The following is a 27995-nucleotide window of genomic DNA, read 5'->3' as shown; positions in this document are numbered from 1 at the left end:
AAAAACAATCCATATTTCAGACAGCATGTTTATTTCATTTTATTCTCAGATGAAAAGGTTCTAACAGAACACTAATAGAACAGAGAAGTGTTATAATCAGCTTCTGAAATATAAAGAGAATGTCTGAATATAAATGTAAAAACTGAAAATTCTTTTTTATTTCTATAAACTAACAAATTACACAATAAATTGGCATTTCCTGTTGAGATTTGGTCTTACTCAGGCTGATTCAATGTTCTGAGTCGTGCTGTTTTAGGAGATTCTTTCCATCCTGATTTCTACTTCATCGTAACGTAGGTTTCCTTATTTGGAGCCATTTCTCTGAAAATTTTGTTTTGATTAAAACGCTGCACAGCTTCAAAACTGTTTCAGTTAAGAGAAGATAAAAACCGAGCAGCTTCCTGCAGCTGACCTCTTTTAATTCGCTAAAACTGAACCTCATTATTTCAAAACAAGCCCTTTCAAAATAAAATGTTCGTCTAACTTCAGGCTCTCCTTTAAAATTATTGAATCTTTAACAAACTACAACTTTGAGATGCCAAACATAACAGTATTATTACAGAGTTATTTCTTATTCAGCTTGTTGATGCTGCTTGTCTGATGTTCCATTCCTGTCCCGATCATCCCCTTCATCCCAGTCATTATCACTGTCATCATACGGTCCATCATTGCGCAACACCACTGGTAAGATCTGCAGAGGGATTTCACTTCCTGTGTAAAACACAGGGAACAACCTCTCAGTCCAGGAGTGAGAGAAGCTATGGATGTTGGTTCTTGTGATGGGATCGGAAAACGTCAAGCTCCCTTTCTCCAAGTCCAGCTGGACACGGATGGTCCACAGCTTCCTCTTTGGGTGGTAAATGGTGGGACTCTGATGGGAGATGATGCTGTAATTCCCTTTGGAAAAAGCTACAGCCCACAATCCAGACCTGATGTTGACGCGTCCCTTCCTTTGAAAGGTTTCTGTTGCCACGCCGACAAACCAGGCCGTGTTGTCTCCGACTTCAACCACCCAGCTGTGAATACCTTCCACGTAGCCCTCAGAGGCCATGACGACCCCATGACACTCAAACCTCTCAGGGTTATCAGGAACTTTCCATTTCTCTCCTCGACTCACCCGGGTCAGGTTGCTGGACAGGATGAGTCCTGCTTCAGCCGTGTTTGGATCCAGAACCACAGGTGTGTGGGACACCAACCCCTTCATCCCTCTCCAGACACTGAAGCCCAAATTGCCCAGATGTTTGGCCTCATTGATCAGAGCTCCTGGAATTGGCTGTGGGTCTGGATGCAGGGAGTAGGACTGGACTCTCTCCACTGCAGCTTCATAGTTCTGCAGAAAAGTGACATCGTTACATGTCATCTCAGTCTCTGTGGCTTTGATTGCATCAGCAAGAGCTGAAATCTTTGTATCGAGATTATCGGTCTTCTCCTTCACCATCAGACGCTTGCTCCTCTCCTCCTCCTTCAGAGCAGCAATCCTGGTCGCCTCCTCCTTCTGCAGAAAGTGGTACATCCTCTTGAACTCATACTGGATCTCTGCCTCAGCGTGTCGGACTTGAACCTGGAGGTATTCTGCAGTTTCTTCATATTTTTCCCTGACACGTTTGAAAACCCCCAGTTTGTCCTGCAGGGGTGTGAGGGACTTCTGCAGCTCCTCTTTGCGGTCCCGGGACACCTCGTTGCTGGGTCTGAACCTGTGGTTTCTGTGGACATCCGAGTCCCTGCAGATGAGACACACCAGCTCATTGTGGTCCAGACAGAACAGCTTGAGTTTCTCTGAGTGCCGGCGACACAAAGGATCAACCTCTGCTGAGGTTTGTCTCTCCCGCTCCAGTAAAAACGCCTCACACGTGTTCTTCAACACCAAGTTACTTGTTGGCTGCTTCCGGTCTGATGTGGTCTTGCACACAGGACACTCACGTGTGTCTTTAAGCCTCCACCATTTCTCCAAACATTCCCGACAGAAGCTGTGGCTGCAGGACAGCAGGACGGGGTCCTTGTAGATGTCCTGGCACACAGGACAGCTGAGCTCCTCCTCTATCACTGCAGACGCCATCTTGTGTCAAACGAGCGCTAAATAAACACAGCAGAAACACTATGGTTGTAACGTATATTTATGTCGATGGTTGCAACAGAAAGTAAAAATAAAGGAAATTAGCCAATTTTCAGATGTTATTTTAGACTCCTGAAAAACTCACATTAGGAAGTTAAAGTCAGCAGCAGACAAGAAAAGAAGGTGAGTTACCGTCAGGGTCTTCTCTCAGCAAAACTTCTGCTTCCTGCTTCAATGACTTTGAGTCGCTTCGCAAATTATTTGCATCAGTTTCAGGTAAACTTGCTCCGTGGAGCGAAACGAGGCGACACACTTCTTCTTCTTCTTCTTGTTTATTGGCGGGTGGCATCTAACTTCTAGGTGCATTTCCGCCACCTACTGTGCTGGAGTGTGAGTCGGAGTAAGAGCGAAAAAAACAACAACAAAACAAAAGTAAATTCTATTCAACAGACCACAGTGCTTTAGATACCCAACAACCAACTTATAATTCCTTTCTTCACCAAATTCCTTACAGTCATCACTCCACCTCCTATGTCTCTTAATTTCTCCCTGAGTTGTCCTCTACTTTCCTCATATTTTATGCAGTCACACAAAACATGTTCCACTGTTTCTCCCCCCACTCCACATCCACACAAACTGGTGGGATGTTTCCCTATCAGATGCATTGTATTATTAAGCCCAGTATGCCCCATCCTTTGATCTCTACTATTCATTCTTATATTTTTCCATGTTCCTACTTTCCCTTGTATCTGAAACAAATGTCTTCCTTTCTCTCCCCTTTCATTCTTTGCCACTCTTCCATTATATGCACTTTAAGATTAATTTAATTTCAGCGGCACTATATGCAATATTTATTATTTCTCTCTCTCTTATTGCCTTTTTTTGCAAAATAATCTGCCATTTCATTTCCTTCTACTCCTCTATGTGCCGGCACCCATAAAAATTTAACTTCTGTACCCAGTTTCCTTAATCTATATGGTCTCATATATTTCATATAATACATCTATTCGACTCTTGGTAGACATTAATTCAACTGACACTAATACAGATAACGAATCAGTACATATAATTCCTTTTTTAATTCTATTTTGTTCCATCCATTGAAGACTAAATAATATAGCTATCATCTCCACTGTGTACACAGATAAACGATCTGGAGTTTTTTCCCTAACTACTACTCCTATATGTGATATTACAAATGCAAAACCGTTTTTTCCCCTCCCAGTTTCTTTGATCCATCTGTAAATATATGCACAAAAGACTCATAGCTTTTTAATCTATCTGCTGTAATTTTATCCCAATTTCCTTTTCCCCCACTGCTTCTCATTTTATCATAAATACTATCAACACACACTTCCGGAACTATCCATTTTGGATTAACTGTATATAAAAACTGTTTAATTTGTACTTTATCTTGGATCTTACTCTCTTTTGCCCAATCTTGCACTTTCCAGCTACCATATTCCTTCTTCAATTTCTCATTTTCCCAACACGGACCCAGTGCCCTTTTCGCCATGTGTTCGTTGTCCTCACACCCTTGTATACTTGTGCAATAATTTAAAGCTATCTGTTTTATTCTAAGCTGTATTGGTATCTCTCCCATTTCTACCTGTAGTGCCACAATAGGTGTAGTTTTCATTGCTCCACAACACACTCTTAATGCTTGACTTTGTATGATTTCAATCCTTTTCATTAATATTTTAGATGCTGAACTACAATCTATCACTGATCGTATCATTGCACTGTACATGTAATTTAATACCTGAGCACTAGCCCCCCCAATCATATCCTCTCACACACCTCATTATATTTATTGCTTTTTTGCATCTTTTCTCTATTTCATTTATATCATCCTTCCATATTAACTTTTTATCAAATATTACTCCTAAATATTTAAACTTACCTACTTGCACCAACTCTTTTCCATACAATGTTAAATTCTCCATTAGAGGCGATACGCTAATCACAGGAACCAGTAAAGTAATGTTCATTCCATTCTTCAGGGACGAAAGAAAACGAACAAACGAGAACCAATCAAATGAACGCATTTGAAAATAGAGGTGGGGCAAAATGGAATGCTGACCAATCAGAGTGTGTATTTGTCTGCGCAGCCGCACACGCCCCGCGCACCGAAAACCAGGTAAAACCAAAAAGATGTATTCGTCAAACTCTTGACCAGGAAAGCACATTTTTATCATCAAGTACACTTTTATTCCGTTTGTAAATCAAACCACTTATAAAATCATCCACTCTAGGTGTGACATAAAGCATTTGGTTTCAGAAATACAAATTTTCCTTGTTTTTTGAATTCCACACGTCCTGAATATGTTCTAGTTCAAAACCCAAATCTTTAGACACCAAACAAAAGCTCAGAAATCTTGACTTCATGGAAAAACACTCCAAGAGTTGTTGAAGTATTTGGGGTAGCCAACATTAGTTACTGAAAAAACAAAAAAAAATGATGACTTGAATTTTAGACATAATGAAATCTTTTCAATCCGAAATATTTTCTTTTAGAATAGAGAACTTATATAATTGTTATTTCTTGTGTTTAAAATGTTGGTAACACTTTACAGTAAGGGTCCCTTTAATAACGTTATTATTATCTATGGTTAGGTTAAAGGGCTAGGGGGGTGTCTACTAGTAACGCTTTATGTAATATGGTTAAGCAGTTGTTCATACTTTAATACTTTATTAATGCCTAATAATGCACTACAGTGCTCAGCATAAATGAGTACACCCCCCTAAAAAGTACGAATTTAATCACTAGCTCAATGAACAGAAGGACAATTTCCAGAATTTTCACAAGGCTGCGTTTTATTAAACACTTGTTTAACTCCTTAACATGAAATTAAGGTTAATAATATATAACTTAGATCAGAAAATCTGCAGTTTTCCTGAAATGGGTTGAAGCAAAAAGGAATACACCCTGCAACAGAAACTACTACATCTATTATTTTGTATGACCACTGTAGCGGTCACACTTTATAACGTGACAACTGCAAATTAATTATGACCAATAAGATGTGATGATTCCATATAAATATGAAATATCAATCTGATTGATATTTGAATGTTTAATCTCAAGATTAAATTTACTTGCTCAGGGACCATAAACACACTTTGTATTACTTCAGACAGAGTCAAGTATAGTTAAAAAGGAATTTTATTCTTTTCTAAACAACTGATTATACATGACAAGATATGAATAATGAGATGTGATGGAGTGGATATGCGGTGATGGAATGTGATGTGTGAGGTGGTGTCATGTAATCTAGATGTTTATCAGAATCTTTGTATCTGAAAGAAATTATGAAATCTGGGTGTAAAAGAATTAGTTGTCTGCTATAAAATGAGTTGATTATTAATAAAACAGCATCAAACACAATCTTTTGTGTCTACAAACCCTGGTAGAGACCCCCAGCAATCCGGACTGTCAGAAGTCGAGTGGACCTCACGGCACTGGGATTTCGTAGATTAAACTCCGATACGACCCGTACAGTCTTGAGATGTCTCCAGGTCACAACAGTAGCTGGAATGCTTGTTTGCGTCCAAAGTGGATGTGGCTCTTAGGGAGCCGTCTGGCTGTGTCAGCTTGCATCGTGCAAACGGGTTTTGACTGTATGTCAAAGAGATGTCTCAAGGATGCTTGATCTGATTTGGCCGGTTCGGAACTCCGCCAGAAACTGAATTACTCGGGAAGTAATTCCTGTTTTATTAAACTACCTTGTTATAATTTCTGGACATTCTGGCAAATCAGAATGTGCCATCTCTGGAAGGCTTTACCAAAACATTCCTCAGAAAGCCACGCCTTCCTTCAGATACAAAAATGTTTTTAACCTTCGTATGTAACTTATTGTAATGTGTAAGAGTGTAAGCAATGATGGACTTGTTAAATCAAACACACAGTGATTTGTGATATAAATGAATCATTGTAAGAACAATATTCATTTCAAATTCATTGATTTAAGCACAGGTTATTCAACTTTTGTACGTTCTTGCTGTGTTTGTCTTCTAATTCCATTTTTGGCTCTTTTTTAAACACAGATAAGGTTTTTCTTTACCTTGCTGACGTTTCATTTGCAGCTGCAAACATCTTCATACAAATAAAATACTTAAAGAAGACCCAACGGAAAACATTAAGAAAAACATGAAAAAATGACTGAAGCCATTACAAGAAAAAGGCAAAATAACAGAAAAAATGTACAAACACTGGATTCCTACAGCAAACATAATACCAAGAATCTACAGAACTCCAAAAATACACAAACACAACACCCCACTTAGACTAAAAGTAGACAGCATAGGTACACCAACATACAACATGGCAAAAGAAATCAGCAAAATCATCAGCCCGTTAGGCAACACAGACTAACACTGCAAATATAGCATAGAACTGGCAAAAGAACCAAAAGAGATTACAATAGAAGATAATGACAAACTCATCTCACATGACGTCACATCCCTGTTCACAAAAACACCAACCCAAACACTACACCACGCCGGATGATTACTCTGGGTAGCTCTAGCCTCTAACTGGTCTCGATCCTGTATGGGTTTTTTGTGTGTGTGTGCTAGTTCCTGTGTGCTTTACTTGATCCTGTGAATTTTGCTGGATATCCTGCCGCCAGAAAAGCCCTGACTACTCTTCCCTGCTCCCCTCCAGGTTTCGCTCCACACTCCACCATCTCCATAACCAGCTCGGACTCCTGCAACCCAGATCACACTGTCTCCTCCCCTGGCCGCCCACTCTCAGCCGCTCACCTGCACTCATCAACCTCCGCTCCTACCTCATCCCTGGAAAAATAGTTTTTCATCGCCTTCTGGATCTCCGCAGCTCACCCGGGCCAGACCAACCCCTCCCCATATATTTGTCTCTACCGGAAAACGGTAAGCTCCCGCCTAACTACAAATTCTCAGATTATTCCCACCGCCACCGGATATTCACTCTGTCTCCCTCCTCAGAATCTCGCCCTGGAATCCTGCTACCACCGCAGAGCTTCATCTGTCCCCGTTACTCCTCTTAGTTACTCATTTACAATAAAACCTTTTTACATTGACCTGTTTCCGAGAATTGATTCTGCATGTCGTGCGTCAAGAAATTGCCACCCAACATGACAGACGATGCTTTGACTTTAGGTTGCTGCTGTTTGAAATACATACTTCACAGACTTGGTTCAGCAATTCAGTCGTTTTTCTTGTGCTTTTTAATACGGCTAAACTCACTGAAGCCACGGACAGAAGACTTGCTCTTTTATTGTCTTTCAAGCAGCTTATAAACTGTTTGTGCTTTACCCGACTTTCTGTTTTAGAGTAAGTTGTTGGCAATTGAAATCAAAATCATACTATACCATACATGATCTTATTGCTCATTATCTCATGGTATTCAAGGCATTCAAGAATTTTAATTAGTCTCATGTGTTCATGTACAGAGTACAGGACAACTTTTCTATAAGCTGTGCAGAGAATGAAGAAAAAGCATTAAAGTAGCATGTGAGTTGGATGAGATGAGACATTAAGAGGGATAAAGTATCAGAAAATATTGAAAAAGTCAAGTTTGAAAAAGTGGCAGATTAATGACAGGTGTGTGTAGCTCATTAAAGTTCATGGAGGTGTACATGGTTTGTGCTTAAGTTCATTTGCACCAACCCTTGTCTTGTCAGAGGGTGGTAGAAACATTTATGGTTTGAGTGATAATGTACAATCTTTTGAAAACAAATGAGATAATTTGATTTAAAACTGTGAAATTAACAAAGATTTGCTATAAAATCACTCAAATGCATTCTAAGTAAATGTAGCAAATTAAACGATACAGGTGATGAATGTTGTCTCCTTTCTTGTGCATCAAGGTCGAAATGGACCAAAAAGAAAAGCCTGAAGTGAGAAGCCATCTGATACCTGGGAGCAAACCTGGATGCACTGAGTCCAAAACTCATGGGAGGGACCAGTGGGCTCTAAGATGGAGTTCATCCTGGCGGTAGCAGGACCATGGACGTAATTTTCACTTTAGAAGTGGGGGGGACATGGGGGGGGGGGGGGGGGGGTATCTTTACAGTATGCTCTAATGGGAAACAGGCTTCAACACAAACGGTTGTTTTCTGCTTGGTCCTACAGCTCAACCAGTGTCAATTTAATATAGCGTAATATTATTTTTGGATGGTAAAAAGTGCAGGGGTCAAAACTTGACTTTGGAAAAAGTGGGGGGGACATGTCCCCCCTGTCCCCCCCCAAAATTACATCCATGAGCAGGACACATTGTTGGTGTGGGAACTGTGTGGGGGTTTCCTTACCTTTGCAACAAAAACGGAGGAGGTAAATCTGTTGCAGTCAGATGAATCTATGTTGATTTAACCAGGGACAGCAGTAGCTCAGGAGGTAGAGTGAGTTGTCCGGTACTCGGGAGGTTGTAGGTTTGATCCTCCCCACTTGACACTCAGCCTTAAGGGGTTGGACTGGGGGGGTTAAACCACCAAATAGTTCCAAAGCGCAGCCGTGTCTGCAGCTCACCTCTCCACCAGGGGATGGGTCAATTGCAAAGAACAATTTTCACCAGTGTGCGACAACTTGAAGGTTGCAGGTTTGAAATCTGCTCAGTCTGTTCCACCCAATGTGACCTTGCTGGTGGTGGTCGGGGGGACCAGCAGCGCCTTGTTTCCATCAGAGCGCCCTAAGGCAGCTGTGGCTACAATGTAGCTCATCATCACCAGCGTGTGAATGACTTTTCTCCTTCTCTGGTATTATTGAGCGGAGAACCTCTCACACCAGCGGTGTTGTTGTTGAATATGTAAGTGTGTATGTGTGATGAGTGGAAGACCCAGGGAAGTCCAGCAGTTCTGTGAGACCAACAATTGATTGGTCCATTGGTTGCTTTCAGTCCAAAACGTGTTGTTGGTTCAGGTTTTTAGACAAATGTGAGATAACCACTTTGTTCATTTAATTTCAATTTTTTATAAAAATATTTATAGCTTTTCTATGTTAGAACATTGTTCAGAGGCAAATTTGCTGTTGCAGCTTTAACCTGGAATGCAGGATTTAGGCTTGAGCAGCAGCTGGAGAAAACACTAATACCATTCAGGAAGTTCACAACATCGACTGTTTATAAAAGATGGACAAACCCTCTGCGCCATCACCTGGAGGTTTCTGAAGAGCTGAATTGAAGTCCAGTCGGCGGGTCCCACCACCGCCATCTTGGCCGCATCACACATCTCATTACTTTCTGAAAATACAAAAATGGAGCTGTGAGGGTGGGGGCAGATTATTTACACCCATCCAACTGTGAGCCAATGCAGCTATGAGCTAACTGAGCTAATTGAAGCTAACGGAGGTTAGCAGGAGCTTTTGGCCAGAAAACTGTGGTTGAGCGACTCTGCTACTCCCTGCCTTCTAGGCTGTAACATTTTTAGCTTGAAGCAGAGGCTGAGGCCTTCCCTGGAGCAAGCAGAGGGACAAGCCGCTAGCTCTGACGGCTCTTCTGCTACCTGTCGATTATTCATAATTAAATCTAACTGAATGAGATACAACAAAAGTCCCCCCCCCCCCCCCCCCTCAGAGTGGTCAGGACTCTAAACTAGATCTAATGAACCTAAGATGGCTTTTGAACCAGGATGTTAACATGTTCATTTGTGGTGTGAAATGGGCATTTTTAACATGAGTCAACGGGAGCTTTCTCCTTTCTGGAGTCAGCCCCTGCTGGGGGTGGGAAGGGGGGGCGCAATTTTTGTCACTTCTGCATTGGCATCAGACTGCAGGATTTAAAATCTTGTTTCCTGATGCTTGGACATCTCACCTCTGATTGGCTAACAGCAACACAACTCTACCACTGACTCTGTTTGCTCTGCATTGTTGATGTTTTATCTCCACAAATAACACAAGTCTTGAGGAGTTCTGCTGTGTGGTGGAGGAGCTAATGCTAACATTAGCTTCTACTAGCTGAGATGTTCTCTGCTGTTTCCTTGACCTAAACCAACAACAGCCTTCCCTGTTGTGAGTCAAGATGGGTGAGTCCATGAAGTGTGACGTAGATCTCTCAGGATTTTCTAATCCTAGAGTTTCACCGTCTGTTTTCTATCAGAAGATAATACACGAGATAGGTGTAGGAGACTATTTTCATGTTCAGTCTGCATGAAACACTCAGAGTGATCTGTTAGAATCAGAAATAATCATCAAAAATGTTTTTTCAGTGACCCACACCTTTAAGATCAGATCAGAAATGTAAAACCTGCACAAAATAAGGATTCTATTCTTATTTCACCCAAAACTTCTTGTTGAATAAATTTTTAATGCAACCACCTTGGTTTAAACACGCACGCACACACACACACACACACACACATACACACACACACACACACACTCTTTCACATGCGACTTGTTAAACATGCACCTTTGTCTCCTTCAGCGCATCAGTCCATCTCTCTCCCTCTCCCTCTCTCTCTCTCTCTCTCTCTCTCTCTCTCTCTCTCTCTCTCTCTCTCTCTCAAAACCTTGAGCAGTGTGTTCCTTTCTTTCTTCAGCAGCTGCAGGTTGTTTTGTTCTACAGATGTTTACATGTGTTCTAACTTGACTTGTGTCTCATAAACAACTCATCACCAGTTGTTCTTGTAGCTTATTACAGCCCATAGTTATGTTTTATTGTCTAACAGCTCCTGGGGTGAGACAGCGTCACTTGCTGAAATGTTTCTGTTCAAACATCAGTTTCAGAGGATAAATCAGTGTTTTATTTTCACTTATGTTTGGGAATCAAATATTCCTCACCTCTGTGTCAAACATCTGGCTGACCAAACATGCAACATTTAGAAGGATTTTATATTTTTGTGTATAAATCATCACCATAGTGGGATTAAAAGGGTACAACTCACCATAGACTATAAGGTTATCGACACAGAATCACTGATGATCTGTCATCTGAGACACTGAAACACTTTCTGCTTTTGTCCAGGAGGTGGAGAGCTGGAGTTAGAGTTCAGCTGAGAGATGGGTGGAGGAGGGGGAGGAGTGGGAGAGGGCTGCCAGGAGGTGCCTGTGTGGAGGGTAACCTCATACCAGTTTGTTACTGGGACCAGCAGAGCATCATTGCTGCTTTCAGTTTATTTTCTGCTAAATGATTTGGGCAACAATGTCAAATTTGTTTTGATGTCATCAAAATAAATGATAAATGACCCGTACTTGTGTAGTGCCTCTCAGAGTATGGACTCCAAAACGCTTTACACTACAGTGTATCATTCACCCATTCACACACACATTCACACACTGATGGTGATGAGCTACGACGTAGCCACAGTTGCCCTGGGGCGCACTGACAGAGGCGAGGCTGCCGAGCACTGGCGCCACCGGTCCCTCCGACCACCACCAGCAGGCAATATTTACATGGCTATAAAAAATCCTGTCAGCTGGATTTTGTCTTCAGTTTGAATTGTAAATGTTTGTCCTTTGTTCTCGTCTCACTGGTCCACCAACACTCACCTCATCTCTGACTCTTGTTGCCTTCCTCTCTTGTCAAAATCTAATCAAACCAACAAGCAGTGGAACAAAAAGGTGGTTTCAGAAGCAGCTCAGACCTGCTGTTCAGTTATTTCTGATAAAGACAGAGTCAATTTGGTTTCATATTCCAAAAAATGTCTTCAAGATGTTTGGTGGGCAAAACTTTCTTTTGAAATGTGACTTTGAAATCACTAAATTGCCTTTTAAATGGTCTGAATTTCATAAACAAGTATTGCATTATTGGAAGATGGTATTTATCCATAATTTTACCACACATTGTGCCACCTAGTGGAATAATCGAGTAATTGTTTCAAACAGAAAGTCTGTTAAACCAGCAGTGGTTTGATCAAGGAATTATCTTTGTACACGATTTTATGGATAAAGATTGTGAAATATTACAGCTAAAGAATTGTAAATACAAATTTAATAACATTGAATGTTCTCTTAAGGAATATAAGAAAGTATGTAAGGGATTTTGACACAACTGATAAAAAACACAATCCTCTTTTCTAATGTTCAAACTTCCTAATTTATAAATTAGGCCGCGTGACCTCTTACCTGCGTGTTTTCGCCCTCGCGGAACGCAGAAGCGACTCTTTGCCACAGAAATGTTCCCAAATCGCGGGACTTTTTGGTCTCGTCTCGGGGCCATTCCTCACACAGCTTTAAAAATCGACGATATCTTGTCGCAGACATCTTTGGTCATGTAATATTTACGCGAACGAGGCACAACGAGGACGTTCACGGGTTGAGCCTTCTCGGACACCGTACTTGTGTCGCATCTTTACTGTTCCCCCTTTAACTTCTGCTGGGATCTTTTCCTTTGGCTCTTCGCTGTACGATGAGTCGACCAAATGTGAAAATGGCTCTTCTTTCAATGTGGTTTAGTGGGTCAGCTCTACCTGTCGGTTTGCAACAGAAGAAATGACTCCAGAACATGAGGAAATGTAAAATCTAATGCGTTTGTGCGATGGCTAGCTGTGCCGTTAGCATTAGCACACACTTCTGTTTGCCCTCGTTCACAGTCAGATTAATGTAACTCCTCAGCTAAAACATTCAGAAATGACAGTTTGATTTTAAATTAAATTATTAATGATGTTTTTTTTATTCTTTGTGCAAAGAGTTTACTGTTTCAAATGAAAATTAAACGTAAACTATACATATTTGTTGCTCTGGGGTTATTTGTCATTAGGCATTTTTAAAATCAACTAACATGTTATATTTTTAGTTTTTTTATGTTATAATTTAAGACAAAACTAACATCTGTTTAAAAACATTCTTAAACCTCATAATTGCCTTATAGTTTCGGTTCCAGAAACTAATTGCTCAAGATTCAGGAAGTTTTAGCTGTCCTAAATGTGGAATGAGGCCTCTGATTGTTCTTGGTTATTATAAATTACTGTGCGATCTTTGAATGTCTTGTTTACATTTTTAGGAATCTTCTGGTCAACGTAGGCTTGTTTGCTGCAGGCGTCAGGGTTGCAAGAAATCTCTCAGATTTTGACTTGATGTCTCCTCAGCCAGTGACCTAATGTGTCACAGTTAAGCCAGGATGATGGTGATTATCTTCTCAGTTACACTAAAACAATCCAATTACTGTAAAAGTTAAAAGCTTTATTTCTAACTGACATGTTTCTTGTCTTTTAGGCATCTTAAACCAACAAAGAAGAAACAAACAACTCCAATAAATACAGAAATATTTCTTGTGCTACTTTGGAAACAAATCATCTCACCTCTGATTATCTTAAAACAAATAATTACATTTAAATAGCATCTTTGTGAGTGTGATCTTTTAGTCAGACTGACTGCTAGATGTTCACCCATTAAGGACTTTAAATTTGTGATTTTATGCAGCCATGTCAGTTCAGGACCTTTATGTAGACGTAGCCCACAAATATCTGTCTGCTGGTAGAAAATCTCTGTCTGTTCCTCAGAGTCTGGACCTCGCTGCGCATGTCTCGGCTGTGGAGGCGGGGTTGAAACCTGCTCTTCTTTATGACAGTAATGGCGCCTGTGCAACACAGGTCCAGCAGTATCTGAGCTCCTTGCAATCCCTCCAGCTTGTGTCTGAATCCCTTTTCACTCTGGATTTAAATGGAAACAGTCTCATCGTCAACACAGGAGCGGTCAGATCAAATCTAGAGCGGGTGCTCCATGATGACAGCTTGGCTGTTATTGATGTTTGCCACTCGCTGGACCAACCTGCTGTTTTTAACTCACAGAGAGGAGAACTGAAGAGTGTGATGGAGGATTTGCTCCTGCTTCTGGAACATGAAGAGGCTGAGAAACCTCTTTATGTTGAGAAATCTGAGGAGTGGAACCTGTGCGCAGTGTTTGGAGTCTTACTGGGTTTCCCCGTCACTTACTGGTTCGATCAGACCGAGCGCTTTGAAAATTGTCTGTCCATGACTCCTCTGATGGTTATAACGGCTTCAGCGTCATGGCAGGCAGATGGCCCCCATCACAGATGTTGCCTGTATTCCTTCACCCTCCCAGCTGCTCTGCAGGAAGAGACACAGTCCAAGCTGGAGGACTGGGAGCTTCGTCTGCAAGAAAGATTTAAACAGCAGCGCATCTTGAAGGATCTGAGGATTAGTCAAGCCACGGTCTCTCTGCCATCAGTCTGTTTGTGATGCTGGTAAAAGTCTGTTTTAATATAAAATCGGTATTCTTTTAATCTAAAGCTAGGTGCAATAACATTGAATTGGGTCATTTTCTTCATTTTGTACCATTTAAGTGTGGGGAAAAAAACCTATTTTCATTAATTGTCTGATGGGAAATTTCACATGCCACATTCTTTTGACAAGTACACATAAATAATGTGAGCTTAAACGGTCATTAAAAGAACACAATCCAGTAATGCCTCTGTGAATACTTTGGCTCTAAAGATATAATAATTAGCAACATTTGCTTGGCCCTCTGAAACTAAATTTGGCTCATTAGAAAAAGTTTGGACCATAAAAACCTGAAAACATTTATTCTTGATAGGATTGACAGATTCATGATTTCATTCCTGTTTCACTTTTTTAAAAAATCTAGATTTATCAGATGTTTGAGTCGTGAAGCAAAGTAATTAAATGTAGCAACTCAAATTTGATTAAATATGCCTTTGATCCTAATCTAGTGCAGGATTTTTGGAGGGCAACAACAAAACAACCCAGATGCATTTTGGTCCAGATGAGTCGTACTTTGGATTTTTATTGTATCTGTAGCTTGTAAATGCAGATTAATGATCCGTTTATCAGGAAACAAGAAACTATGGGTTTGGCTAACAAATGCTCATCAATAATATCAATTCTTTGTAAAACAGATCCTGTTAACTTGTGCATCTTTAAGAATTCAAGTCCTTTTTCACCAGCAGTAAGAAAATTTAGTACAAATTTCTGAACTTGCACATGAAGGTGTTTAATCTTGAGAAGATTTTGCACAAACTTCATCTTTGAGTGGCAGATTTCATAAGACAATGCTCACCAGATGTCTCAATGAACGTGTTTATTAAATACATTATGAAGACAATCAGAAAGCTTCCCAAAACCAAACTAAGTTAACATGAGAATCCTAATCTCAGCTACAGTTACAGGCCCTATTTTTGCAAAGAACAAATGTTCTCACTACAGTAGTTTCTGTTTCCACTTTATATAAAATGCTATTTTATTAAATTATAGAAATAAAGGCAGTTAAAGAACTTGGCATATACATTTTTTGTAAACATAATTTTCTGACCCTTTAAAACCATTTATCTAATTTAAAAGAGACATATTATGCCTAATTCACCTTTTGTTCAGCCATCTCTCATGTCTAAATATGCCAGAGACAAAATTGTGGGCCTCCATAAGGATGGAAAGGGTTGATCCATTTTCACCAAGTGCAGCTTTAGAGGTAAATGTTTGGTGGATGTTTGTGTGAAGAACATTGGGCTCACCATTCTTCACATTTTTAATGAGCTTTTCCCTGAGCAACAGATCATCAAAGCTGAGGCAAAACAATGCATAATAGCAGACTAGCCACCAGTAGTACACAGGTCCTCCACTAGAGGGCACATCAAGTAGCATCTATTATGTATTTTAAAGCTTAAAATACTGTTTTTACGTGTCTTAATTACTCATCACTTAAACATACTAAAGATATTAAGTCATAATTCAATGTCTCTGCATTTTATGGCAAAATGTTTAAACTTCAGATCTTCACTCTGCTGAGAAGACAAGCTGAAGTAGATGCTCTCTGCTGCTGGAAGGACCACAGGCTGGGAGATCCGAGTGTGTCTGCAGCTTTTTCTTCAGGGGCCCTAAAGGGGTCAGCCAGTCCTCTCTGCATGATTCTGGCCAAAAACAAGACTCTTCATCTTCCGTGGTGACGTTGCAGCCTTGTTGAAACACGGTGCATAACTCCAAGCCTCTGGAAAGGAGGATGCTACACCCTGATGTTTGAGCCACTTACAAACCTTTAATTACATCTAAACAAAACAACCAGAAACACCAAACTGTTGCTATATACATGACAACTTTTTCAAACAAAACAAAGTTTTTAGTTTTGACACCATGAGCAAAAGCATTACAACAGTTTAGCTTCATAACCAAAATTTAAACATTTTGTTAACTTGAACATTGAAACTAGAAAATTAACTGAATGGTCCCAGCACTCCTTTAAATGTCTGAGCTGCCCTGGACCCTGGGGCTCCTCTTAAATGTCTGAGCTGCTCTGAGCCCTGGAGCTCCTCTTGGCTTGAGCTGCTCCGGGTCGTGGGGCTCCTCTTAAACGTTGGAGCTGCCCTGGACCCTGGGGCTCCTCTTGACCTTTGAGCTGCTCCGGGTCATGGGGCTCCTCCCATCTTCTGAGCAGCTCTGGAACCCGGCGCTACTCCTCTGGCTGGAGCATCTCAGTGCCTGTGCAGAAAAACACAAGTAACCACACTTTACTAACAGGATCTTGAAATCATCTTAGAGACTTCCAGTAACCACACTTTGTTCGTACTCATGTACAGAAACAAGACAAACTCTCTGTTACTAAAACACAAGTGAAAAATCTGAACTTTGACAAAAGTCTCGTCTCAGACTTACGTTGCTTGGGCATCTGTTGACCCTCACCATGCTGGGCCAGCTGCCGTTACTTCCGTTGGACTGGGGGGTCTACATAAACAAAAGTGTGTGTGAGAAAAGTGATGCATTTCAAAAAGCAGCACTTGAATGCACCCGTCTCAAGGTGGTGTTGCTGCTCAAATAGTGGATTTAAAGGACAGGTTGCTTCAGAGTAACTTACAGGTCCAGACGGCGAGCCAGTTGGTGGCCCTGAAGAGGCCGACAAAGGGTCCGACCGAGACTCGGACCTGGAGGAGTCGGTCTCTACAGATGATGATGATGTCTGGGGAAAACAAAACATTTCAGGCTCCTTGTGCTACAATTAAGAAAACGCTCTGTGGTGGTGTGCAGAAGCAGATTCATACCGTACGGTCAAAGCGTAGCATGACCATGCCCACCAGGAAGCTTAGGAGGAGGTCCTTCCCAATGGTTATGACGGTGATAAAGTACAGTGCGATGTATGGAGAGTTGTATAGCATCGCACTGTACATTATCACGTTCCAGCTGTCCCCGGTGATGATCTGAAATGAAAATAAACATAAACGTTTATAAAAAACGGAGTCAAGTCACGACTGAATATTAGGAAGGAAATAATACCTGGAAGACGGTGAGCATGGACCACCACAGCGAGTCAAAGCTGGCCTGGGGATGAAAGAGTCCTCTGACCTCCCGCGGTGGAAAGTTCTCGCTGCTGAACAACGTCATGCCCCACATGCTGCAGCGAGAGTCAGCCAGATCCTTATTATAGCAAATTGTGTGTGTGTGTGTGTGTGTGTGTGTGTGTGTGTGTGCGTGCGTGCGTGCGTGTGTGTGTGTACGTGCCTGAAGATGTAGACTATGAAAAAAAACATCATGGAGAGATGCAGCGACTGCCTGATGGATCGCTTCAGGATCTCCCACTGCCTCTTCAGCTTAGGAGAGAAGTTGGACAGCATGCTGATCCGAGTGGCGCGGAACGCACGGAGGACGTAGAGTCTGGTCTCGGTTTGCCACACGATTTCCACGATGCTGAGAAAACAACAAAAATGGTTATCACAGCAAAAAATAAACCATCAGTTCTCAAAAGCAAAGGTTGACTGAGATTGTTCTACCCGATGATGATGATGGAGAGGTCCACGACATTCTCCCAATCGGTGAAGTACTCGATCCTGTACAGGAGGACATTCACCACCAACTCCGCTGAGTACATCCCGATGAACACGCAGTTGCACGTGTCCAGGGCTGTAGTCAGAGCCTCGGGCTTCAGGAGAAGATCCAGAGTCAAGAACATCATGAACATGAGATCACTCAGCTGGTTTTTACATTTTTACCAGAAAACATTGATAAACTTTTGGAGTTGTTATAAACTCTTATTGTGGAGAGTTGACAGAGGAGAACTGTCTACTTTCTACAGAAGCAGCCAAAATAAAACCTCGGTGACAATATTAATAAAAACATTAGACTGTTTCATCATTAGCCTGATGACCATGCTTTTCATTCCATAGAATTAGACGGTGTGAGTGTTCATCTGTAAGTGCATTTCAGTCCTGCTGAGGGTAGGAGGCTTGGACCCAAAACACAAGAACCCAGAACTACACAGGCAGGAGCGGTTTGGAGGAGTAACAAAAAACTCTAAAGCACAGGAGGCAACTAGAACAACACTGAAAGACAATGGACCAACAAAACACTGAGACAAGACAGGTTATATACACAGGGGCTGGGTGATTGAGGGAATTGGGCAAAGGCGAGACGACTAAAGTGAGAGGAGGAGCAGAAACAGGCAGGGGAGAACACCAGACCGTAATCCTGTCAAACAAAGCTACTAAACTAAAATAAACCTAAACACTGTAGAACAAAGACACAGAAGAACTAAAGATAAGTAAACTAATGACCTAAATGGGGAAGGAAACACACTAAAGGAGATACGACTAGATAATCTGAACAAATAGAAAACTAAAAACAAGTGAAGTGACTAGGGGGAACATGAGGGGAACCTGGAGGGAGCTGGGGACCAAAGGGACACAGAGCATGACACCGGCGTGTTTCACTGTCAAACATTCAATTATCGAACAAAACAAAAACAGATAAAATAACTTTTTAGAGGATCTTACCTGGCCGTAGTGCTCAATGGACATGGCGATGAGGTTGGCGAGGATGGTGAGCGTTTGGATCCACCCCAACAAGTCGCTGTTGAGGAAACGCTCAATCTTCTCCATGGTCGGGGACTGGGCGTCAAACTGGGAATGAGGAGAATGGGTTCAGAGTTGCTGGAGGATGAGCAAAAAAAAAATCTATTAGCTGAACGTGTTTTAGTCTCACCGAACGTGAGCGGCTCTGGCTGCTCCACCAGCGGTCGCTCTCCGTGGACAATCTGAGACACAGAGAGAGAGAATGAGCGGATCACGCTGCATCCGTGCACGTTCAGCCTCAGCAGTGATGGGATTTGCTGTGGTGTGAGTGAATGTGTGACTGCTTTTGTGTCATCTTTGTCTCTACGTGGCGACCTGTCCAGGGCGACGGCTGGAGACCAAAGCAGCTCCCAGAGACCCGACTGAATGAGTGTTTGTGTGAACATCTGTACCTGACGCAGCGATGCTCCCACAAGTACAGCTTCATCCTGTACAGCAGGTCCAAGCCGTCCACAAAGAAGCCCCTCTCACGTTCAGGTTCATCATCATCGTCAGCCTTCACAAAGTGAATGGCGACGATCACCTGGAACGTGTTGATGGCGAGGAAGGAGACGCTCTGATTAGAGGGACACAAAGAGGAGAAGAATGTCACATCTTCTCCTAGCTTGTTGTAAAACGACAACAACCATGTTGGTGCAAAACCCCATAAAATAGCAGTATTTAAAAGTCAAGCAGATACTTACACCAACGAGGATGAAGAAAATCAAAAAGCTGGCCCCGAAGGAGACGTCCATCACGTAGTTCATGATGGTTGTCCATCCTTCCAGTGTGGTGACCTGATTAAAATCACAAACATCATGTGTAACGTCTATTAAAGCATTAGAATTCACAAATGCAACAAATAATCAAACAGGGGTCAGAAACCGTGAACCTGTGGGCAGATTTAGGCTGATTCCCACCTGGTATACGGTGAGCATCCCATATCCAACGTTGTCAAAGCTGATGCCCCCAAACCCCGGATTTGGGCCCAGCGGAAGACACGCGTTGTACAGGACATTCCAGTTGATGCAGGCTGTTGAATTGGTCAAGGCGCTGCTGTTGGCCAGTAGTGCAGATGACCAGTTTGCACTGGGCAGGGCCAACATGCAGGTCTGTCCATTCTGGCGCAGCGGAGGAATGTCCTTGCACTGGCGTATCCCGTCGGGGTTCGGCGAGCAGAGGAACTCAGAGAACTCATCAGGAGAGGACTGATAGTACTTGCTCATGTTCAGCTTCAACCTTTGGGATTAGAAAAGAACAGAAAGAAGAGATTATAGGCTGCAACATTTACAAGACTGTCACATCCAAAATCTAAAATCAAATAAAAGTTGTCTTCTACGCTAAGGCACAAAATCTTCAGGGTGAAACAAATGCGCTGGGCTGAAGGATGAGTGTTTGTAAAGCAGCAGAAGGAACACACATGAAGTGGTCCAACAGAGAGAGATGAGAGGAGCAGACAAAATCATCGCCTTACGCAAGGTCCAGGCCGCTCGTGTAGCACCGATGGTGGAGGTCGCCGGCCCACAGCTGGACCCCCATGGTGCCGAAGATGTACACCATAGACAGGTACATGAGAATGTACTCTGCTATGATGGGTATGATTTTCACCACAGTCTTGATCCACCTTCGCAGTTCTACAGGAATATAGACACAAACAACCAGATGTTTAGATGTTTGACGAAAACCTTCCCCTCGTGGCTCCTCACAAACGTCGTGTTATTTACGAGTCACTAGGAATACGTTTTCATGAATCTACATGTGTTTAGATCTTAGATGGATCTAAACACAAATCCATTCATTATAAATAGATTTGTCAGTACTAAAAGTGAAGGCTGGTGTTTGAATGGTGGCAGACAAAGGTCCTTCTGTGCTCCGTCATCAACTTACCCCTCACTCTGATAATCAGTCTGACCACCTTTAGTGGGTAGCTGATCCTCAAGTGCATCTGGGACCAGAAAAGGAGGCAGTCCACGATCCTGACGGGGGGAAAAAATTAAACGTTTTAAATCTGTCACTTCAGTTAAAATTAAACAATGTTTTTCATCTGCAAATAGTAAATAAGTAAACACTCACTCAAAAATCAGGACAAATAACTCCACCCGGTTCCAGATGCTACGAAGGTGACCCCGCTCCCTGCAGATGCCCAGCGACGCCATCTTCAGGAACATGTCAAAAATGAAGAAGCAGATGCAGCCGAGGTTGATGAACTGAGGAGACATGGTTAAAAACAGCAGGATTATAATAAAACAGCTTAAACAGATGTGGGGAATATGCCAGGGCTCGCACGTACCCTCAGGTGCTGGGGCTCCTCACCGATGGGGCTGTACATGCTCACGCTCACAATGCTGGTAAGGATTACAAGCACCTTGAGCAGGTCCCAAAACGTGGAAAAGGTTAAGGCCAGAACATGTTCAGATAATCCAAATACAGATTACAGGCACAGATTAAACAGATTACAACCCACCAGAGGTACCTAAACATTCAGTTCTGTCACAAAGACATGTCCTGTCTCATTTAAGAAGCTTCCTCAGTTCTAATCTAAAAGATGAAAAGTTTCACGCTCGTCCAGTACCAGTTTCCTGGAAGCATGGAATTCTAAAGCTTCCAGTTGTGAATTGAGAAAGTTTGTGAATGAGAAACAAAAAATAAATAAATAAATAAATAAATAACAAAAAGCAACCCCAGCCGATCTTCTCAGCCAAAGGTACTTCTCTCAGTAAGAAAAGGATATGAGGTGTTGACCATTGTCTTCATTCCATTCCATAGCTCTGCTTTTACTCTCAGAGGCTCAGAGGAGCTGCTGCTAGCCATGGTGGCTGGTGGCTGGTGGCCGCTGAAAAGTAAAAAAACAAATAAGTAATAAGTGAAGTTAAACCTAAACTACAATTAAGGCATAAAATCAGAGAAAATCTCACTTTATGGTTTGAATGAAACTGTGTTGTATTTGTAACAGGCAACGTAGCAAAACAATACCATTGAATGCTGTCTTTTTGTCATTTTTATAATGTCTTAAGTTGACCTTATAACAAAAACAAACAAAAATTCATATTTTTTCTTTACATTGTTGTTATACATAATAAATAAAAAGAGTGGTTTCCCTGCCAAATTTCCCTGAAACTTATTTGATAAAACTTATTCTGCTGTTGCCTCCATTAGCAGCTGAATAACAGCCACTGATGTCACATAATAAAAAATATTTGTCATATTTCTGCATAATAGACAGAACTACAGTTTATTCCAGCAGAGGACGCCATAGAGATGTTTTGAAATACATAAATGAGTTTAGGTAGCAAACTCATCTTTATCATGAAAGTCTGCATGAGCAGAAGACAACCACCACTCAGGTTCATTTCAGGTTATTTCTACTGTTGTGTTCTAAGTAAATACTCCAGTATCCTCTATAGGGGATTATTGTGATACTCAAAAGTAAAGCCAGATAATAATTGTACTGCTAGTAGTTTTGCTGCATTGTACTTTTAGTTTTACTTTAGTAAAATTCTTATCAAGTATTGCTATCTGAGTACAATCCCTGACTACTCCACCTCCTCTGCAAAATAACACACACACACACACACACACACACACACACACACACACACACACACATATATATATATATATATATATATATATATATATATATATATACTAACCCTCTGTCAGTATCCAATATGGGCCATAGAAAAAGGAAAACAACAATTCAAAGAAAATCAATAAACAGAGAGACCAAAAAAAGTAAACAAAAACAAAGACCAGACCACACGCACACAGACACCATCACAATTCCATATATCCAGGGAGTCACAGAATGTATACAAAGGGCCATGAAAAAACAACAAATCAACACAACCGTCAAACCTCACATGAAACTCAGACAGCTACTAGTACACCCCAAGAACAAAATAGAACCAGACAAGAAATGCAATGTAATCTATGAAATACCATGCATGTCGAGCTATAAAACATACATAGGGGAAACCGGCAGAACATATGACATAAGAAGAAAAGAGCACCAGAAGGAATGTGAGAAGGAAACAACAGAAAGACTCACAAGGTCAACAAAGGAAAAAGCAGAGGAGCAAACCCTCAGGTCAGCCATCTCAGATCATTGCAAACAAAATAATCACATCATAGACTGGGATCAAGGGAAATTATCAACACGGAGAACAACTGGTTCAAACGTTGGATCAGGGAGGCAATAGAAATAAGGAAACGTGAACATTGGAACAGGAACAGAGACGAGGGGGCCTATCAGCTGTCTCACACCTGGGATTCCCTTCTCCAAAGACCAGCCAGCAGAGGTGGGCGTGACCGACCCGGCAGATCTGTCAGATCCGGGTTGGTCGCACCCACCAGAAGAACAGCTGATAAAGACGTGTCACACAAACACCTGTGAGTGACATTGCTGATGAAGACCGCAGATGACGGTCGAAACATGTAAAGGTAACTAGAGACACCTTCATGTCCGAAGCTAAAATAACCTCGTTTAATATTTAAAAAGAGGACATAATGAACATTGTAAAGGACGTGTAGTCAATGGTTTTGCACTTTAGTGCATTTTAGTTCAAATTTAAAATTTCCATCTAAAACTGTCAGTGTTGTGCCGTTGTCAGGTAAAAACTGCACTGCATTTGACTCTGTGTGTGTGTGTGTGTGTGTGTGTGTGTGTGTGTGTGTGTGTGTGTGTGTGTGTGTGTGTGTGTGTTTGTTAGCGGCTCCACCCTCTCGGTCTGCTAGGCAACAGCATTTGTTGTATTTTTCAAACAGGAAGTAGGAGCGGAGTTATACTCTAGTAGGCGGTGACTTGCTCTTTAAACAATTCCAAGGACATGTTCCCCTCCATCAGCAGCAAACAGCAGCAACAAGCATCACACATTTAAAAAACGCCAACACAGTCACATTAGGGAAAAGTAACACATACATTTTGTTTTGAAAATTGCACAAACATCAGCTCATCATGCAGAAATGATATGGAAGTTGTTGCTTTTGGTATCCTAACAACCAGAAATGCCAAATAAGGCAACAATGTTGTCAAACAAATACAATGTTTTATTTTTATTTTTATTATTATTATTATTATTATTTTGCTTTTGCTTTGACACCAAAAACACTAAAACACAGTTTTGCTTTTAATCTAAATGAAAAAATGCCCAATTAATGTTTTGGAGTGTTTTACCAAATTACATTTTTGCACAAATTGAACACTTTTAAAATTCAAATGAATCAGCATGCAAAAGTAGAAGTTTCAATGTCAAATTTTTAAATGTTAAACAATTTCCCCTGTTTCCCCTCCATCAGCAGCAAACAGCAGCAACTAGCATCACACATTTAGAACACGCACACCAACACAGTCACATTAGGGAAAAGTAACACATACATTTTGTTTTGAAAATTGCACAAACATCAGCTCATCATGCAGAAATGATATGGAAGTTGTTGCTTTTGGTATCCTAACAACCAGAAATGCCAAATAAGGCAACAATGTTGTCAAACAAATACAATGTTTTATTTTTATTTTTATTATTATTATTATTATTATTTTGCTTTTGCTTTGACACCAAAAACACTAAAACACAGTTTTGCTTTTAATCTAAATGAAAAAATGCCCAATTAATGTTTTGGAGTGTTTTACCAAATTACATTTTTGCACAAATTGAACACTTTTAAAATTCAAATGAATCAGCATGCAAAAGTAGAAGTTTCAATGTCAAATTTTTAAATGTTAAACAATTTCCCCTGTTTCCCCTCCATCAGCAGCAAACAGCAGCAACTAGCATCACACATTTAGAACACGCACACCAACACAGTCACATTAGGGAAAAGTAACACATGCATTTTGTTTTGAAAATTGCACAAACATCAGCTCATCATGCAGAAATGATATGAAAGTTGTTGAAAAAATGCCCAAATAATAACCAAATAACCAATAACCAACAACTAACAACTGCTATAAGAAAAATAAAAACGGGTGTCATTAGATCGCTAGTCCAGCGTGCGTCCCAGAATTTAATAATTTAATTGTTTATAATAATAAAGCACTGAATGGTTAAAAAATCAGACCTTTATAACGCTCAACCAACCAACTGACAACTAACAACTGCTATAAGAAAATTAACGGTTTTCGTTAGCTAACAGACCAGTCAACCAGCGGTGTCTCAGTATTTCTCCGAAAAAACTCGGAATTGTTTAAAAAATCAGACCTTTATATAGCTCAAAATGAAAATTTGACGAATTAATGCTTTGGAGTGTTTTGCCAAATAACATTTTTGCCAAAATTTAACACTTAGGACTAGCAACAAACTTCGTATGTGATAAATAAAATATTAAAAAAAAAACTAACCAGTGAGAAGAGCTGACTACAAAAGCAGCTGATCGTGAGAATACAACAAAAATCGAAACAACTAACAAGGAAATAACCAACTAACAACTGTAACTGCTATAAGAAAATTAACGGTTGTCGTTAGCTAACAGATAGCTAAAAATGAAAATTTGCCGAATTAATGCTTTGGAGTGTTTTGCCAATTAACATTTTTGCCAAAAGTTAACACGGACTAGTAACAAAAACTTCGTATAATAAAATATAAAACAGAAAACTTACCAGTGAGAAGAACTGACAATTGAAGCAGCTGATCGTAAGAAAACAACAAAAACCAAAATAACTAACAGCGAAATAACAATGAAATAACCAACTAACTGAAATACGAAAATAAACGGTTTTAAACCAGTCGACCAGCGTGCGTCCCAGTATTTCTCCGAAAAAGCACTGAAAGGTTTAAAAAATCAGCCCTTTATATAGCATGCCTAAATTCTGTAACTCAACGTTAAATTTACAATAATAACAAACGCTTTTCCTGACTACGCATGTGCACATCACCGAGGTGAACCATAACAGAAGCACATGAACAATGGAACGATCCGATTGGTGCTCGTTAAAAGCGCGTGCCGTTCACTTCCTGTACGACGAGTTATGTTTGGCCGATAAATAAAAAAGTGACAGTTTAGGTTTGAGGGAATCTATTAAAGTCATTTTGTCTGAAAAACGTTTTCTGCTCTAGTTTACTGAATGATTCCTGCTGTTTCTACCAACAGCATCATAGCACTTTGTTACATTCTGTTTTAATTCAGCGTTTATACATTTTAAAAACCCTAAAACGAGAGTCTAACATATTATAAATAAAAAATAGACGATAGAATATTTTATTTTGATTGAAATATTTCATAGAACACACTGTAGAAACATAAAAATCCATATTTTTCTTTCTTTTGAATCAAACTTGAAAAAAACTAAACATGTATGACATTCTTAAAAACGCTTATATTTAAAATTTGACATGCAAAATCTCCCACAAAGATTACTTTTCATGTATTAAATTGTGTTTTTGATAATATCCTGTGAAATTTGTTGCCAGCAGAGTATAGTAAATCTAGGTGGGACAGCTGCTGCTGGCTGCAAAGTGAATTTAGCATCTATTTTTTTCTAATAATAACCAGGGCCTGTCACACAGTAAAACATGCTGGAGACCAGCCCTCAAGGGAACTTGTTTTAGAAACATTTGGACACATTCTGGACAGAGAGGAAGATGGTTTGATGGAGAAGTGAAGGACGGTATCTATGTCAAACGGGAAAACCCTACAATAAATATGGGACGAGATAGATTGCACTTTTCCAGCACCTGTAATGCAGCTCTAAACCATATTCCTGTTTCAGTCTAGGTCACACCCTCCTGCCCCAAATCAACATGACTCCCTCAACAATTGAGGCTAACGACTCATCGGGGTAGAGAGGAGGTGTTTTCCGAGTGAGTTTAAGCTCGTTAAGATGCAACAAACAGCTACAGCTTATAAGATTGACCCTCCCGTTTTCCAGTCAGAATTGACAAAGCTCATCAGATGAGAAGCAAAACTTCAAGAAAACAAAGAAGTCCAGTCGCCTTCATTTGAACCTTTTTGGATGAGTCCAGAGGTACCCTAATCCAGAGTAATGGGCACATCATGATAAGAAGAGATGCAGATGACTTAAGGGTGGTCTAATGAAACATTTGTGTGTCAGACCTTTTTTTTTTTTGGCTAGACAGCATTACAAAGTCATTGAGGGCCAAAAGACGTGTGTGTGTGTGTGTGTGTGTGTGTGTGTGTGTGTGTGTGTGTGTGTGTGTGTGTGTGTGTGTGTGTGTGTGTGTGTGTGTGTGTGAGTGTGTGTGTGTTTTAAAGCCCAGGCGTGGTCAACATTCCAAGAGATCATGTTACCAAATTTTAGAGTAAAGTTCCTGATGGTAGTGATGGTTTTCTTTCATGTTTTTTTTTTTTCAAAATAAAAGCACTTAAGGTCACGTGTTGACATACCTTTTGGAAGAAAATGTTCCAAAGCTCAAAAGTAAACAGTAAGTAAACCCCAATTTTCAAACTTGACTGCCATAATGTGTGTATTTGTCTCTGTTATCTGTCAACAATAAATTTTGTGGTTTGTTTATTATACAGAACAACAGAGTCTCATGATTAGTTTATTCAAAAATTGAGTTTATTTAGCTTGAATAATCTTAATTCAAATGATGCAATACTGAAATGATCATTAATCAAATTTTGAAACAAGTGGTAACACATTACAACAAGGTACGCAAAATTGTGCTTCATTACTAGGGAACGACTGGAATAATGAGTAATGAAGCAGGGAAGAATAGGTAGTTAACCAGTAGTTACTGGTGAAAACGCTCATCAGTCTTGTTTCATGGTCTAATAGGTAGTTAGCCAATACTTACTGGTAAACACCCAGCAGTCTTATTCAGAGACTAATAGGTAGTTTTCTATTAGGGAATGACTTGAAGGGTACCGAGTATTGAAGCAGGGAAGAATAGGTAGTTTTAGAGTATTTTTACATGTTGATTTCAAATTTTATAAATGTAAAAGTAAATTTTTGTGTACTTTTCTGATTATTTAAAAAACTACCCTAAAAATTGAACATTTTGTTAGTGATTTTGGTCACCCATCACTGGAAAATTACCACACACAAGTTGAAAGAAAATGATGTGTAAATAAGCTCAATGTGTTTATGGTAAATGGCCATGTAACAACGTAAAGGTTAAGTATTGAGTAAGTACATATTTGTTCCTCAGTAGGTACTTGGGAGGAGGCATCACTTTAAGGTAGACAAAAGCAGTAGATAATGGTTAAGTACCTAGTAGGTACAGATTAGTTCCTGAGTAGGTACTTGGGAGGAGGATTCAATCAATCAATCAATCAATC

General features: G+C 40.5%; 4 protein-coding genes across 10 annotated transcripts in view; 1 reads left to right on the top strand and 3 right to left on the bottom strand.

Moving 5' to 3' along the window:
* Window positions 1–12269, bottom strand: part of mtss1 (MTSS I-BAR domain containing 1) — a 73343-nt gene extending 61074 nt beyond the window's left edge. The window contains exons 1-2 of one of the 3 annotated variants that reach the window (XM_054731324.2): window positions 12092–12269; window positions 9184–9269 (exon numbers count right to left, since the gene is read on the bottom strand). In XM_054731324.2, the coding sequence (XP_054587299.2) occupies window positions 9184–9269; window positions 12092–12185 (180 nt within the window). In that variant the 5' untranslated portion in view covers window positions 12186–12269. The remainder of the gene's footprint in view (window positions 1–9183; window positions 9270–12091) is intronic. The other 2 variants (XM_054731327.2, XM_054731338.2) reach the window with 2 other exon arrangements.
* On the bottom strand, window positions 11–9171 carry LOC107385062 (E3 ubiquitin-protein ligase TRIM35). Of its 4 annotated transcripts, none has more exons than XM_070549476.1 (3): window positions 8344–9171; window positions 2246–2436; window positions 11–2073 (listed from the first exon to the last, which is right to left on the bottom strand). In XM_070549476.1, the coding sequence occupies exon 3, from the start codon at window positions 2054–2056 to the stop codon at window positions 572–574; it is 1485 nt and encodes a 494-aa protein (XP_070405577.1). In that variant the 5' UTR covers window positions 2057–2073; window positions 2246–2436; window positions 8344–9171; the 3' UTR covers window positions 11–571. The 4 variants fall into 4 exon arrangements, with proteins under 4 accessions (XP_070405577.1, XP_054587338.1, XP_070405578.1 ...); XM_054731363.2 differs by lacking the exon at window positions 8344–9171 and adding an exon at window positions 3957–8074; XM_070549477.1 differs by lacking the exon at window positions 8344–9171 and having other exon boundaries at window positions 2199–8075.
* Window positions 12270–12286: 17 nt separating the features above from the next.
* Window positions 12287–14393, top strand: csgr10h1orf74 (chromosome sgr10 C1orf74 homolog). Of its 2 annotated transcripts, none has more exons than XM_015958667.3 (3): window positions 12287–12480; window positions 12969–13091; window positions 13181–14393. In XM_015958667.3, exon 3 carries the CDS (start codon window positions 13390–13392, stop codon window positions 14164–14166), a length of 777 nt encoding a protein of 258 aa, XP_015814153.3. In that variant the 5' UTR covers window positions 12287–12480; window positions 12969–13091; window positions 13181–13389; the 3' UTR covers window positions 14167–14393. The 2 variants fall into 2 exon arrangements, with proteins under 2 accessions (XP_015814153.3, XP_054587345.2); XM_054731370.2 differs by having other exon boundaries at window positions 12294–12389.
* Window positions 14394–15088: 695 nt separating this feature from the next.
* LOC129152955 (voltage-dependent T-type calcium channel subunit alpha-1I-like) lies at window positions 15089–21446 on the bottom strand. The gene is made up of 16 exons (XM_054731356.2): window positions 21046–21446; window positions 20829–20962; window positions 20643–20731; window positions 20230–20389; window positions 19676–19994; window positions 19460–19552; window positions 19169–19332; window positions 18907–18958; window positions 18699–18824; window positions 17700–17848; window positions 17431–17616; window positions 17206–17323; window positions 16974–17129; window positions 16790–16891; window positions 16591–16659; window positions 15089–16416 (listed from the first exon to the last, which is right to left on the bottom strand). The coding sequence occupies exons 1-16, from the start codon at window positions 21082–21084 to the stop codon at window positions 16285–16287; spliced, it is 2088 nt and encodes a 695-aa protein (XP_054587331.2). The 5' UTR covers window positions 21085–21446; the 3' UTR covers window positions 15089–16284.
* Between the last annotated feature and the right edge of the window lie 6549 nt (window positions 21447–27995).

This window comes from Nothobranchius furzeri, chromosome 3, assembly GCF_043380555.1.
Source record: "Nothobranchius furzeri strain GRZ-AD chromosome 3, NfurGRZ-RIMD1, whole genome shotgun sequence".
Classification (NCBI taxonomy): Eukaryota; Metazoa; Chordata; class Actinopteri; order Cyprinodontiformes; family Nothobranchiidae; genus Nothobranchius; species Nothobranchius furzeri.
Note: the sequence above shows the minus strand (reverse complement) of the source record. Positions and strands in the feature narration are given on the sequence as shown.

What these genes read in the sequence shown, in the direction of transcription:
- LOC129152955 (XM_054731356.2), bottom strand. Translation starts at nt 21,084, where the DNA reads ATGTACAGCCCCATCGGTGAGGAGCCCCAGCACCTGAGG. An exon ending in TTATTTGTCCTGATTTTTGA is followed by an intron (nt 20,732 to 20,828) that starts GTGAGTGTTTAC and finishes TCCCCCCGTCAG; the next exon opens with GATCGTGGACTGCCTCCTTT. An exon ending in ACGAGCGGCCTGGACCTTGC is followed by an intron (nt 19,995 to 20,229) that starts GTAAGGCGATGA and finishes CTAATCCCAAAG; the next exon opens with GTTGAAGCTGAACATGAGCA.
- LOC107385062 (XM_070549476.1), bottom strand. Translation starts at nt 2,056, where the DNA reads ATGGCGTCTGCAGTGATAGAGGAGGAGCTCAGCTGTCCTGTGTGCCAG.
- csgr10h1orf74 (XM_015958667.3), top strand. Translation starts at nt 13,390, where the DNA reads ATGTCAGTTCAGGACCTTTATGTAGACGTAGCCCACAAATATCTGTCT.